This window comes from Lactuca saligna, chromosome 5 (assembly GCF_052625555.1).
Source record: "Lactuca saligna cultivar CGN05327 chromosome 5, ASM5262555v1, whole genome shotgun sequence".
Taxonomy (NCBI): domain Eukaryota; kingdom Viridiplantae; phylum Streptophyta; class Magnoliopsida; order Asterales; family Asteraceae; genus Lactuca; species Lactuca saligna.
Window position 1 is genome coordinate 228,211,067 of NC_136421.1, and position 14,283 is coordinate 228,225,349.

The 14,283-nt window shown below is 34.3% G+C and overlaps 1 protein-coding gene across 3 annotated transcripts; it reads left to right on the forward strand.

Moving 5' to 3' along the window:
* The first annotated feature begins 164 nt into the window (after window positions 1–164).
* Window positions 165–4,078, forward strand: LOC145045804 (Noc2p family). 3 transcript variants are annotated; one of them, XM_078994115.1, is made up of 14 exons: window positions 165–282; window positions 355–497; window positions 767–824; window positions 938–1,046; window positions 1,131–1,182; window positions 1,261–1,355; window positions 1,463–1,528; window positions 1,601–2,110; window positions 2,195–2,497; window positions 2,628–2,951; window positions 3,025–3,231; window positions 3,403–3,492; window positions 3,571–3,650; window positions 3,744–4,078. In XM_078994115.1, exons 2-14 carry the CDS (start codon window positions 389–391, stop codon window positions 3,883–3,885), a joined length of 2,145 nt encoding a protein of 714 aa, XP_078850241.1. In that variant the 5' UTR covers window positions 165–282; window positions 355–388; the 3' UTR covers window positions 3,886–4,078. The 3 variants fall into 3 exon arrangements, with proteins under 3 accessions (XP_078850241.1, XP_078850243.1, XP_078850242.1); XM_078994117.1 differs by having other exon boundaries at window positions 218–267; XM_078994116.1 differs by lacking the exon at window positions 165–282 and having other exon boundaries at window positions 289–497.
* Window positions 4,079–14,283: the final 10,205 nt, after the last annotated feature.

The following is a 14,283-nucleotide window of genomic DNA, read 5'->3' on the forward strand; positions in this document are numbered from 1 at the left end:
GTATAACAAAGAGTCCATTCAAGCAGCTTTTGTAAACACAATGTTTGTAAAAAAAAATTAGCAGAATTTATGATATTTGTTAAATTGCATGGATCATTTATGTAATTTTGTAAACAATAAAATGAGTTATAACGACGTGGCATTGCCTGATTGGTCTAGTTTTAGGGGTTTTACATGTAATGTAATGTATATTCTAGGGCTCTAAAACCCTTCAACACTTCACCGCAAAAACGCTGCCAAAACCCCTCGTCGGAGCCTTCAATCTCGGTATTCGTTGCTTAGGTGAACAATAGTATCCTTGCGTCTGTAGTTTGTGTACTACGATCGTATGCTTAATTAAAGTTCACTTTATAGATTGTAGAATCGCGTTTTCGAATTGAAAAGAGTAATGGGGAAGCTTGGGAAGAAAGCTCGTAAGTTTGCCAAGAAGAATCTCCCTTCCGTGCTTAAACAAAGAAGAAAAAACAAGATTGTTTTCAAGAAAAGACCTTCAAAAAGTAATATTCTCTTCAATTTCTCTTCGCATACACAGATAGTATGTACTTTGTTGTTTCTTCCTTAATAGTCAAGAAATGCAATGTTTCTTCGGTTTGTTTATTGGTAATTTCGTATTAGTTGTGAGGATAGAGAAGTGTTGGAAGTAATTACTCTTTCATCTTTCATCTGTGTTTGACTAGTATGTGCTTGGGCTCTATGAGCTGTTAAGACTCACTCACAAGTTTTAATAATAGCCACCAAAAACTCATCTTTTAATGTATTGCTGCAGAAGATAAACAAGATGTTGCTGAAAAAGTAGTGAAAACAGCAGAGGTGTCTAATGGAAGGTAAAACAGTGAACTTATGGCATTTCTGAAAACTCTGGTTACTGTTTATTTTCCATTCAAAACATACAAATCCTTAATGTCATGTAATATCGAGCTTTAATTATGATTAACAGGGACACTGAAAGTGAAGTCACCATGACTACTTCTCTTGATGCTTTATTTGCTGAGAATGACAGTTTTATGGTTTCAGATGATTCTGACAGTGATGGATATCTTTCAGAGGTTAAAGACTTACCAATCTTTGCAATGTTTTACTTGAATTTGAAAACTTCTATAGACTTATTTTTTTAATATACATATAATTAGGACCCAAGCAGTGAAAATATCACAGGAAATGACAATGATGTTACTTTAAAAGGTTAGTCTTTTCTATTTTTCACCATATCTCCATATCACTTTTAACATTCTGTATTTTAACTGATTAACATCTTTGTAGATGACAGGGATAAACATACCTTATCTATTCAGAATCAAAAGATCTATGAAGAACTTACTGAACAGAAGAAATCATTGGACAAATTAAAGAAAAAAGTAAATTTATTCCTTCAAACAGAACACCATATGACTTCCCTTTGATCATTGTTGTTTTTCCTATCTTTAGTTATAAATGTTAATGGAAAAATTTATAAACTTTTCAGGATCCAAAGTTTATAAAGTTTTTAGAAAGCTACAACAAGGACAAGATATCAAAAACTCAGGACATGGTAAGAGATCATTCTTTAATATACATTTTCTGTTGATCACTAACAAAATGACTAAAATACCCTTGGTAACAGTATTCCGATGAAGATGAGATCGGTGAAGATCCAACAGGGTTGGATGATGATGATGATTCTGCTACAACCAAACACAAACTGTTGACATGTTCATTAATCAATTCATGGAGTACATCAGTTAAAGAAGATCACAGTGACTCAGCTTTGACTAATCTTGTAAATGCATATCGAGCTGCATGCCACCTTGGACATGAAGAAACCGAATTTATAATTCAAGACAATGAGACCTTCTGTAACATATATACATTCATGCTTTCTGAAGCTGATAATATATTCAGGGGTTTGTTAAAGATTCCTTCTGCCAATCGCAAAAAAGATAGCATATTGGAGCTAAAGAATACCCCTAGGTGGAAAAAAGTCAAACCAATGGTCAAGTCTTATTTGAGGAGTACATTATTTCTTCTGAAACAAGTCACCGATTTGGATATTTTGGCTTTCTCAATTACTCGATTGAGAGCCTCTATTATATTTTTCGCTGCTTTTCCATCTTTGCTGAACAGGGTTATTCAGGTAATTTGGTAAATAAACTTCAACGTTTCTTTTTGAGTAAATAAACTTTTTTCACATGTTCTGATTTTTGTATTTATCGTGCAGATTGTAGTACCTTTATGGGCAACAGGAGGGGGGACACTTTCTGCTACTTCTTTCCTTGTGATACAAGATGTGGTTTCTGTGTTTGGGTCTAATTACTTTGACACATGTTTTATCAAAACATACAATGCTTATATTGCTAGATGCAGGAGTATGGAAACTGTTGATGCTAAACATATTGAGTTTTTGAGGGACTCTTTTGTCAATTTATGTTCTCTTGATGTTGAAAAGTCTTGTAACAAGGCACTTGTTTCAATTCAGCAACTTGCTTATATCTTACGACACACAAAGCAGAAGGAGAATAAGGTATGGAATCTGTCAAAGGAATGGAATCTTGAATTCCAATTCCGGAATGTTTCGACTTTAGAATTCTCGTTTTTTTTGGATTCAAGTATTTCTTTTTGTCACTTATGATTGATTGGTCTCTTGTTCACAGGAAGCAATCAAGAAGATATACAGCTGGCAATATGCTCAATGCATTGACATTTGGGTTCTTTTCATTTCAACAAATGGAAATGAATCTGATATTCAGCCATTGTTGCAGATGATAATAGAGCTTATAAATGGAATATCCAACCTCTTTCCTGGATCAAGATATATTCCTTTGAGGACAAGATGCATTCAGTGGTTAAACAAACTCTCAAATTCTTGTGGGATTTTTATCCCTGTTGCTTCATTGATCTTGGACATGCTTGAATATAAAGTCACCAAAGAGGGTAGTAAATCAAGAAAATCGGTTAAGTTAGCATCAAATTTAAAGGTTAGTTATTAGTTATTACTTTAATTTGATGTTTTTTTTGTATGCTAACAAGTTTTAATTTTGTTTGTTGTAGCTCCCGAAATTTTGGTTGAAATCACAAAACTTCTTGGAGCAATGTGTTTATACAGCTGTTGAACTGCTTTCAGCTCACTTTCTTCAATGGAGTTTTCATATTTCTTTTCCTGAATTAGCAACAATTCCACTCATCAGATTAAAAAAGTTTTATGAGAGAACTACAGTTGAAAGTTTGAGACGTGTAGTGAAGCGTCTTATGGATCAGGTATTTTTAAAAATAAGTGAGATTTTTGTAATAAATATCAATGTACTTTCTTGAATGAATATTTTTTTTAAAAGTATAATACACTAATAGGTATAAATTATAAAACAAAGTAAAGTATTTTGCTATTTCTTGAATGAATATTTTTTCATTGCGTTTTGTGTTAATTTGCAGGTGGAACAGAATGTTGAGTTTGTGCAGAAGAAAAGGGATGACGTGGCTTTTTCACCAAAAGACCATGAGTCTGTTGATCTGTTTTTGCAGGTGTTTTGTCTTTTTAATGAATTTGATTTGATTTTTTTTTTATGAAAGAAAGTTTCAGAGTTTTTGTCTTTGATGCAGTTTGAAAAAGCCTTGAATACCCCATTTACACAGTACTATAAAAGCGTCGTAGAAAAGGCTGCTTCAAAGATGTCTACAAGGTGAAAATATTTCTGCTTCATTTTGATGTTCCTTTTTCAATTTATATAAAGTATTATTTTTAAATTATAGATTTGGTGATGTTTAATTTGTAGTCCTGTGGAGCCAAAAAGAATGAATGTGAAGCGAAAGAAAACAGAAACAACAGCAAATGGAAGTCTGAAAGAAGCTGATGCTAATGCTAATGTTGATTCAAAGGGGAAGAAAAGAAGAGTTGTGCTACAAGTAGAAGGATGATGAGGGCCCACTTTTTTTTTTTTTTTTTTGCATTTTAATTTATATTCTACTCCATGCAATTTTGTTTTTGTTTTTTTTTTTGATATGTTGTATTTTACAGTCATTGAATTTCATTTTTAACACTAGTTAATTTGATAGAAAACGAAAGAACACTTCCCCCACCTTAATCACTGAATGAGTTTGGTTCGCATTAGTTCTAGTGGTTTATTATTATTATTATTATTATTATTTGAACATACTGAAGTTTGATATTAGAGTCTTCACCCTCCAAGATAGTTTTATTTAGAATTTATGATAAAGTGAACTCCAATCTTCCTTTGTTTTTGTATATTACAAGTTTACAAGCAACAGGAATCCTGAAAACGTAGAGATTACTCTTAAAAAAATCGATTTTAAGGCCAAAAGCTATGAAAAAACATCAACATCAAGAAATCGTATTAAGGCCCTTTGCATTTGTTGATAACCATTCGCCAATAAATATTTGTTTATGACCATTCCCCAATTAACACGGTGCAAATGATTGATAAGCATATTATATTCATATTTAAAATAAAATAATACATTATAATGATTAGTGAAACATGGTGCGAATGATAGGTGTTCGAGTGTTTTACAAATTTTTAATATTTGAAAAACCAATTAACAAATACATAGTAATAATAATAATAAAATCGTATATTGCTTCAATATTAAAACCTACAATAAAACAATTTTTTTAATCAAGTATACCAATGTTTTTTTTCTTTTTCTTTTTTAACAAATTACTTATAATATTCACGATTGGTCCATATGCTTTGTAAAATATGTCATGTTGAGGATAACTATGAAAAGTGTGTAAGTGTTTGATCCTTATAAATTCAAAACCTTACATGATTTGTTATTTTATCCAACTCTATCAGAAATGAAACGGTAAATATAATTAAAATGACCAAAATACTAATATATCTTTTTTGTTATTTCAGTATGCATGTTATAAACTATGGCAACTACGGCAACCAAATATGTAAATAAAAGAGAAAGTAAATTACATAAATAGTCCATATAATTTAGGGTAATTTGTATGTTTGATCTTTATTTTTTTTATTTTTTTTTAACATTGTGGTTTGATTTTGTTTCAGGTTTAATCTCTATCAGACCTAAAATGACTATTATATTCTTTATTATTGTTGTTAATATTATTATTGGTTACATTTTTATAATATATTTTTATTAATATATACATCCAATTTTCAAACTGACTTTTTTCTTTTTAATTAACTAAAAACATTGTTCATAAAAACTCATCACAAGAAAAATCACAAGCATCAAATACAAATCATCATAATATCACAGTGTCCCAAAATATCCAGAATCATAATTTGCAAGCAAATGTATACAATCAAGCATTTGCCTTCGCGCGATCATCAGAAGTACCTGAAACACATGTAATTAACAATTGTAAGCACGAAGCTTAGTGAGTATCCTAAAATACTACATACAACACAACACAAATAAACAACTATGAGTTATCAGCAACACTGGAGACAACCCGGAATCTCTGTGGGAAAACAGCACGCACTGTGGGTTATTAGCAACCTAGAGACTACCCGAAGTGTCAACACACACAACAACACATATCATAATATCATCAAATAGACCCATCTGGTCAGCATGTGTGTGTGTGTGTGTATATATATATACACACACACACTACCACACATGCAATTATAGTGAAAAGACCCACCTTGTACAAAAAGAATGATAAAACTCATACCCGAACTGCCGGAACTAAACTCCGCCTATTAATCGCACCAAATAACCCTAATTAGCAATTAAGGTAATTATCCAAACTCTACTAGTCCCAAGCCAATTCTAATCCACAATTTAGGCAAAAGACCATTTTGCCCCTTCCACAACCAAAACCGTCACTAATTGACCAAAAGGCACACTTGGTCAAAAAGTTGAAGGTCAACACAGTTGACCGTACGCTCGGCATACCAAGGCTCTACGCTTGGCATAGAGCACAAGGTCTTGAAAACGAGTTTCCAGATGGCTATACTGGGCGTACCCAAATTTATAGGATCTATTGCTCTCATGATTTTAAAACGCGTTGTGATAAGGAAGGTATCCACACCACTTTATAAGAAAGTGTTTCATTTTCCTTCCAAGCCGATGTAGGATCAAGTGCAACCCACCTTCACCCTCATTATAGGGATCGACGTCCCCGTCGAACACATCAACCCCTGCCCCAACTCTGATACCATTTGGGTTATCGTGGACCGGATAACCACAACCGTGTACTTCCTACTAATTAAGGAAACATACAAATTGGAGAAATTGACCAAAACCTACCTTATAGAGATAGTGTGATTGCATGGTGTACCTATATCGATTATCTCTGGTAGAGATGGTAGATTCACCTCGAGGTTCTGGCAGTCACTACAGAAGGTACTAGGAACTAGGTTGGATATGAATACAACCTACCATACGCAAACTGACGGACAGAGTGAGAGGATTATTCAAACTCCAGAAGATATATGTTGCGAGCTTGTGTGATAGACTTTGAAAAAGCATGGGATACTCATTTACCCTTTGTCGAGTTCTCCTACAATAACAACTATCACACTAGCATAAAGGTTGCTCCAAATGAAGCCCTCTATGGCCGCAAGTGCATATCACCTCTATGTTGGGCTGAAGTGGGTGACACACAGTTATCTAAAGGAAAAGTCCCTGACATCACTCTCACTGGTCCAGAAATCATCTGAGAGACTACAGAGAAGATCATACAAATTAGAGAGCGACTGAAAGCCTCGCGAGACAGACAGATAGCTATGCTGATAAACGACAAAAACCCTTGGAGTTCCACGTTGGCGACAATGTCTTATTGAAGGTCTCACCCTGGAAGGGTGTAATACGCTTCGGAAAGTGTGGCAAACTGAATCTAATGTACATTGGGCCTTTCGAGATTATCGCGCAAATCGGCCCCGTAGCTTACAAACTTAAACTACCTCGAGAACTTCACAACATACACCCTACTTTCCACGTGTCGAACCTAAAGAAGTGTCTATCTGACGAGACTCTTGCTATCCCACTCGATGAAATCGAGATTAATAAGAGCCTTAACTTCGTGAAAGAACCCGTAGAAATCATGGATAGGGATGTCAAACAAACCAAGAAAAGTCGTATTCCGATAGTGAAGGTTCGCTAGAATACAAAGCGGGGACCAAAATTCACTTGGGAGCGGGAGGATAAAATGAAACTTAAGTATCCTCATCTTTTCCCTTAGTCCATGTGTATTTCTTAGTCTTAATTTTGGGATGAAATTCTCTTTAACGGGGGGATGATGTGACAACCTGAAATTTCTTTTCTTGTAAGAGTCAAGCTTAGTTAACTAAAGGTCAAACTTGTTTCTTCTTTTATCTTAATTAAATTACATTAATGAGTTATAAGTGTTTAGACCTTGTATACAAGACTGTTTTGGAGTTGGAGGAAAATCATTTAGGACCGAGAACCACAAATGAACCTTCGCATGGCCGAAAACACCCTTCGTTCTCGGCCGTGAACGAACTTCAGACCGTGAACCCTCGGTTTGCGGCCGTGATCTCGCCTCAGACAGCAAACACCTCCACGTATATGTGTATATATATATATATATATATATATATATATATATATATATATATATATATATATATAGTGTTGACTGATTTTACCTCACTTCTTCTTCTACTGACGGAAAACCCAAGCGGTTTTCTCTCAAAACCTTCAATCATAAACCATCTTTTCTCTTATCTATCATCCGAAGATCCTTATATCACCTTCACTGACGGACACATACTGTTTTAGTAGGGGTGTCCCTTGTACTTCAAGTTGGTGCACATAATAGAAAAAACCAAAAAAAAATTTACACTACGTATCGAAAATTGAGTAGTGGCCCATGACCCCCAATGCTCCACTAAGGTCTGCCACTCATCACCTTCGGATCTTGTTGTGGATCATCAAAGTTCATCTTTTCTTCAAATCAAGCATCCTTCATTTTGGGTTTACGACTGTGAACCCTTGATTCTCATTGGTATCACCAAGAACACACATTGAGATTTCAGCCGAAAACATTTGAATCTTCAAGGGCTGAAAACCCTTTTCGCCTGTGAACACTGAATCCAACCGTGAACATCAAGTAGCTTCTCGATTTTGGCCTTATCACCTATTTTTCAATTGATTCTTGCATCCTAGGTTGTTTCCCTAATGCCTTATAGGTTATACTCACTAATTATATATATATATATATATATATATATATATATATATATATATATATATATATATATACATATATATATATTGCATAAATTGTTATTTAAGTCTTGATTTGTCCCAGGAGCTTTATTGTGGAAAAAACATCCCATATCAAAAATTCAATGGCACTACTCACATAAGGTGAGTTCATACCCCTACAATTTGTTGGGTTTTCTACGCATAAAATACACTCTAAAACTAGGCAGCGAAAAAATCGAAACAACGATATACCTAAGTGTACATGCATCCTGTGGATCTATGGCTTCATGCCAATTACATCAACCCTAGAAAACTAAAACATAAGTAAGAAAACATACCTCTTATGTGGCCCTTGATCTCCATGCTTGAGATCTTGAACCTCCACGAAGTTGCTTGGATGAAAGGACCCAAACCAGAATCCCTCTAATGGTATCTACCCAATGACACCATAGAGTGGAATAAAAATAACTAGGAGAATGATCAATTTCACAAACCCAAAGGGGTTAGAAATCGTCCTTAAGAGGGGGGAAGAAGAAGGGTTGGCGAAACTTCAAGCCAAGGTGCAAAGAGGAATGAAATCCTTAAGGCCCTATTTATAGCCTTGGATCCCTCCTAGGGTTTAGTACTCCTTCCTACATGGGATGGAGGCCTAACCACTATATTTCACTCCTTTCCCATGTGGGATGGAGTGATTTTCATCCAACCCTAATTCCATAAGGTTCTGGAACAATCCTGATTAACCAACTATCGATTAATGAACGTTCAACCCTTTAATTAATTAAATAGTTAATTAATTTCCAAAATATAATTCCAATTAGTTTCTAATTAATTATTAATCATAATAATTAATAAACTAATTTCTCCTTTCTTATTCTACTCAATTTGGGTCTTGAGGGCAACCCAAAAGGACCCTGCTATTATTAGAAATATTACCAATAGTTAATGACCTTTGACACTATTCCAACAGTCTCCCACTTGGACAAGTCATCAACTATATGAGGACTAATATTTTTCCAATAATCAACAGAGAGTTAGCCATCCAATGCAACTACCGAAATCTTGATCTAATCAAGATTCAACCCTTAGATTATTGATCAATTATCCTTTCATTCTATGATATATATATATATATATATATATATATATATATATATATATATATATATGAATTCGAGACATGGATAATGGTCAATCTCATAATTCAAGATTATGTTTCCCGATATAGATTTGTGACGACTGCATCTGACTACTAAATTAAACACATCAATTCTAGTCAGGGCTCGACCAAGCACTTTAGATGTTAGCACCAAATCAAGGGGCCCATACATATCGCTTCTCCTGTTAAGGCATAAGGAACGAATAAACTTCGAATACATAGTTTTTGTCTATTTCATCATGGCATACATGGACATACCCTTTATAACTACTAGTTACGATCAGCGTTGGAGTAGTCCAATGCATAAGAGAATCATAGAGCAAAACCCCACATGTATCTAGGTTTGAAGAATAGAATATATTATGTCTTAGAATTACTTGTCACTGCATCCATGAAATAATCTCTAAGCGTGGGTTGGTCCAATACTTAAATCTCTATTAAGCACTCATGAGTGTTAGCGCAATCTCTATCCTACGTCCAATCATTATGGACAATCCACTAATACTCATGACAATTTTGAATCACTACTTACTTCCAAGAGTATGACTGACTGTGGACGTTTGAGTAAATTAATACTCGGGAACTGGGTTCCAAACATGTAAAAGTGAGAACACGATGATAAGCTAATTGAAATGACCGAACTCCATCATATATTAAGATCACCACTTAATAATCGCCAAATAAAATTAAAACTTATATTGCTTTAACATTCTCGTGTTTTAAAACAAACCAAGCTATGAGTATTTAAGCCAATTCATTTGCAAATATGGAATGGATTGAAAGGATTATCTTTCGATATGACATAATGACTATGATGTCTTTACATTTGACTCGCTATCAAAAGTGTTGGTACTTACTGAGTATGTGTAATATGATCTTGTTTGACTTGGGATCCATACACGAGGTAAGTTCACCCAAAGTCACAAGAAACTTCATAAGGACCATCAATGATTGAATTTCAACAAAGATGTCACTAATGAATCTTTTTCAGCCACATTGTCTTCTTTGAAATTTAACCAACCGCAACATACTCTAAGTTTTCAAAATCCACTATGGTGTAATACTTGGTACTCTTCCAAGCTAAAACTGCACCATTAAGAGAAGCACGAAATCCGACTGCAAACGGAAACGTCTTTATCAGTATGGAACCTAGCATAAATGTAACTCTTACAATGATCTCTTCCATACTATCAAGATCATATCTTCTGTCCTCCAAGGACACTTAAGAATGTTCTTGATTTTGATTCATTGATTCTTGCCAAATTAATCTAATCTAACTTGTCATGCTTAAGGCATACGAGTCATTAGATCTGGTACATGTCATGGCATGTATGATCGATCCCATAGAAGAAGCATGTGGGACACGAATCATTTGCTTTAGTTCAATAGTAGAACTAGTACATTAGCATTGCTCAATGTCATGCCAGCCTAAACTCCTTTTTGAGTTTTGCATGTCAAATTTCCTCAACATTCAATGTACTTTGGCTTAATCACTTTGATCTATCTCCATAGATCCTTATTATGTACGTGTTTCGTATCTCCCATGTATATCATAGCGAAACAATTCTCATACCAAGCCAAGCTTTTACACTTTCTAAGTTAGAGTATAGTTTCTTATGAATCGTACATTATATATGTATAATACACGGATGACTACAATGCTCCCACTAGCACTGACATATATATGGTTTATCTATGTTTCTTGAAATTCAAACTCCTTGAAGTTTCCCATTGAAAAAAAAAAGATTCCAATTACTCCCACTAGCTTTGACATATATATGGCTTATCTTTTATTTCTCAAAATTCAAACTCTTTGAACTTTCTCGTTGAAATAATGATCCATCTTGCGAGATGCTTATTTTGGTCCATAAATGAACTTGTTAAGCTTAAACATTCTTCATAACCTAATCTTGGTTTGATTATGTGTTTTTTCCTATCCATGATTGTTACTACTTGAAGATCCACTTGCACTTAAGGGCTAAGGTCAAGTGCTTGATCTACCAAATCACAACATACATGGATTGAATCTCGCTTTCCAAGTCTTCCTTCTATGTTTGTATCCTTTAGGGCCTACCATAGCTTCCGATAGCCGGTACACTCTGATTTCTATCTACCAGTGACTCACATACCTTAGTAATATAAACTATTATAATGACGTTATCTATCAGATCTATAAGGAACAAATGGAAATATGTTGGTTTCCTTAATAGCTCTTTCAGTTTCAAATTGAATGCTATGTCCAACTTTAGGCTCTTCATTGGTTGACTCTTAAATCTTATCAAGAGCAATGTGGCTCCCACTAGCCCTTTTGGAAATCATCTCCCTCTCTTGGAAGACTACCCTTAGAGCAACATACACTTTGTTCTTAGAAAGAGTGTTAAACAATTATCCAAAATGCTTGATGGGTTCTCCAACGAGATAACACATCTTTAATCAAAGTCCTAATTATTGAGCACTTCACGACGAGTGTAAGTCTCATAATCGTAGACTTCCATATATGGCAGTGAGGAAAGAATCCCATTTCACATATCATAGAGTGTTTCAAGAACCTACTTAGTTGGCACAAGACCAAAGGACTTCTTGTAACACTATTCATGGTACAATCCACGAATTGGTAGCAAACCTAGCACGACTCATCTAGTACAAAACCAATGAATGATTTGTTTCTCTATCAAACTAACACTTCCTAGTGGTAGTGTTTTGGGTGGAAACAAATCGTGAAACTCTTTCACAAAGTACTTAGATGAACGATAAAGTTTGGACTGAGATTATCACTATGAGTGTCTCATCCTATTGCCCAATTGATTCTTAACTTCACTTTATGAGAACTCTGAACACCTGAAAGGTTCCAAACTCATATTCATATGAAGTTGGTCTCACCATGTATCGTGATTATTCTGAACGGTCTATTAGTGTGAACTAATTCCAGCAGAAACTCACATCACCCAATGATGTATTCATCATCTATCTTGATAACCAAGATTTGCATTTATCATAACACTCGAGGTCAAATGATATCCAAAATCTGGTCCAACTGGATACTTGGTAATGCATTTCTCATTCATGTATCCAATAATATGATGCCACAAATACATTTCACCCAAAACTTTGGATGTATTTGAATCAATACATATTGTGGTCAATCTGAACGATCAATTAGGTAACTAAATTCAATAGATATTCACAATAATACACCTTATTCAAATATTCGAATCAACTTTGAAATATTGTTATTATACTAGTTTCATAGATTTCATGACCTTCTTTTAACATGTTAGAATGCTCTACATTTAAATAAGTCATAACTCTCTCATGAATCATAGTGTAAACAATTTAAATTATAATAACATAGACTAAACATTTGAAGAGAATTGTCCTTTGATCCTATGAATGCAGCTAGGGCTTGGCATTCATGATCAAATTATCTTCTTTATGTTTCAGTCTTCTTACTTCATTTTAGTATCTGCCCATTCTTACAAATGTCAGTTCTTAATCCTTAGTAAAATACTCAAGGTTTAAAAGTAATGTTTTGATGGCATTATAAATTCATATATTTGTTTGAATAGCAAACATAGAAGAACTAGTTATCTTTTGATCCAATGGAAAGTAGCACGGGCTCGTGATCCATAATTAAATTTAACTTCTTCATGTTTCAGTCCTTTCACCTCAAATATACATTTGGGCAAGTTTGATTTCTTTGTCCTTTTCTTGTAATGAAAACAAGCAGCTATCCGAACATGTATTAGAATAAGCCTTTATTTGTCCTAGGTATTAGGGCCAAGATTAGGTATACCCACACTAATCGCCTTTTAAACTGTGGGCAATTGGTTTTCTTCTTCTTAACACTTCTATTCATGATAGTAAAAGATGGGAGTGTTTTGAGGTATGAGTTTCTATGATTGGCCATGCTAGTTCCAGAAGGAAACCTCAACATGCTACACACCTCCTTAATAGACATTCCAAGTTGTTCATATCAAAATCAGAATGAACTGATCATTTGTACATGTTAGCTAGTCGACTATCCATAGACAACTCCTAACTAAAAGGAGATTCCATTTAATTTACTTCAATATGTCAACGTACATTTAATAATTACTCTTTCTAACAATTTAGAATGCAATGTTTGAAGTAACCTAGGAAGAGCTTTAACAAAGGCGTGATATTTCCTTTCGTTTATGAGAACTATTCCCAAAAAAAGAAATTGACAAAATTAATCATCATCATAGCTAATCCTTTCAAAGGTTTTATAGCAGTAGATTTTAGTGGATAAGGTTTTCAACATCATTCAATAAAATTCCATTATAGTTTGTTTTACTTATCCTTAGAAAATAATCACCCTAAATTATTTTAGAAGGCTAGGATCCATATTTGGCTTCATGATGTGTAAAGGGATGCCATAAACACATCATAAAGTTATTTAGGTAGACAAAGCCCTTTGCCAACTTTGATCACCACGAAATTCCAAATCTTTGAGATTCATTGACTATCAATGGCAAGTTAATCTCAAATTATGTTCATCTCAAATTCAATGACGGGGTCGTCGCGGATCACTGAACAGATGGTGAATCGACCATACAAAATCGCATGGTCCTCGACTCAAGTTACGCTTGAGATTCGCGAGTTCCACATCATTCTCTACCTATACTCTCAAATTGACATGCCGTTTAACCACCCGAGCTCCATCAACAAGTTATAAAGAGAATGTACAACTTTTATGGATAACATAAGATTCACATTAAATAGATTGAGAATTAACCTTGCAAAATCGCATGGTCTCGGACTTAACTTACGCTTGAGATTTGCAAGTTCCATATCATTCTCAACTATGTGCCGGTTAACCACGCGAGCTCCACCAACAAAATATAACGACAATGTGCAATTTTCATGGATAATACAAACTCACATTATATTAATAAAATGAGATTTTGTTTTATACATGTATTTAGAATACTTTTAGATTAACCATTATCACTATCAAACACTTTCGG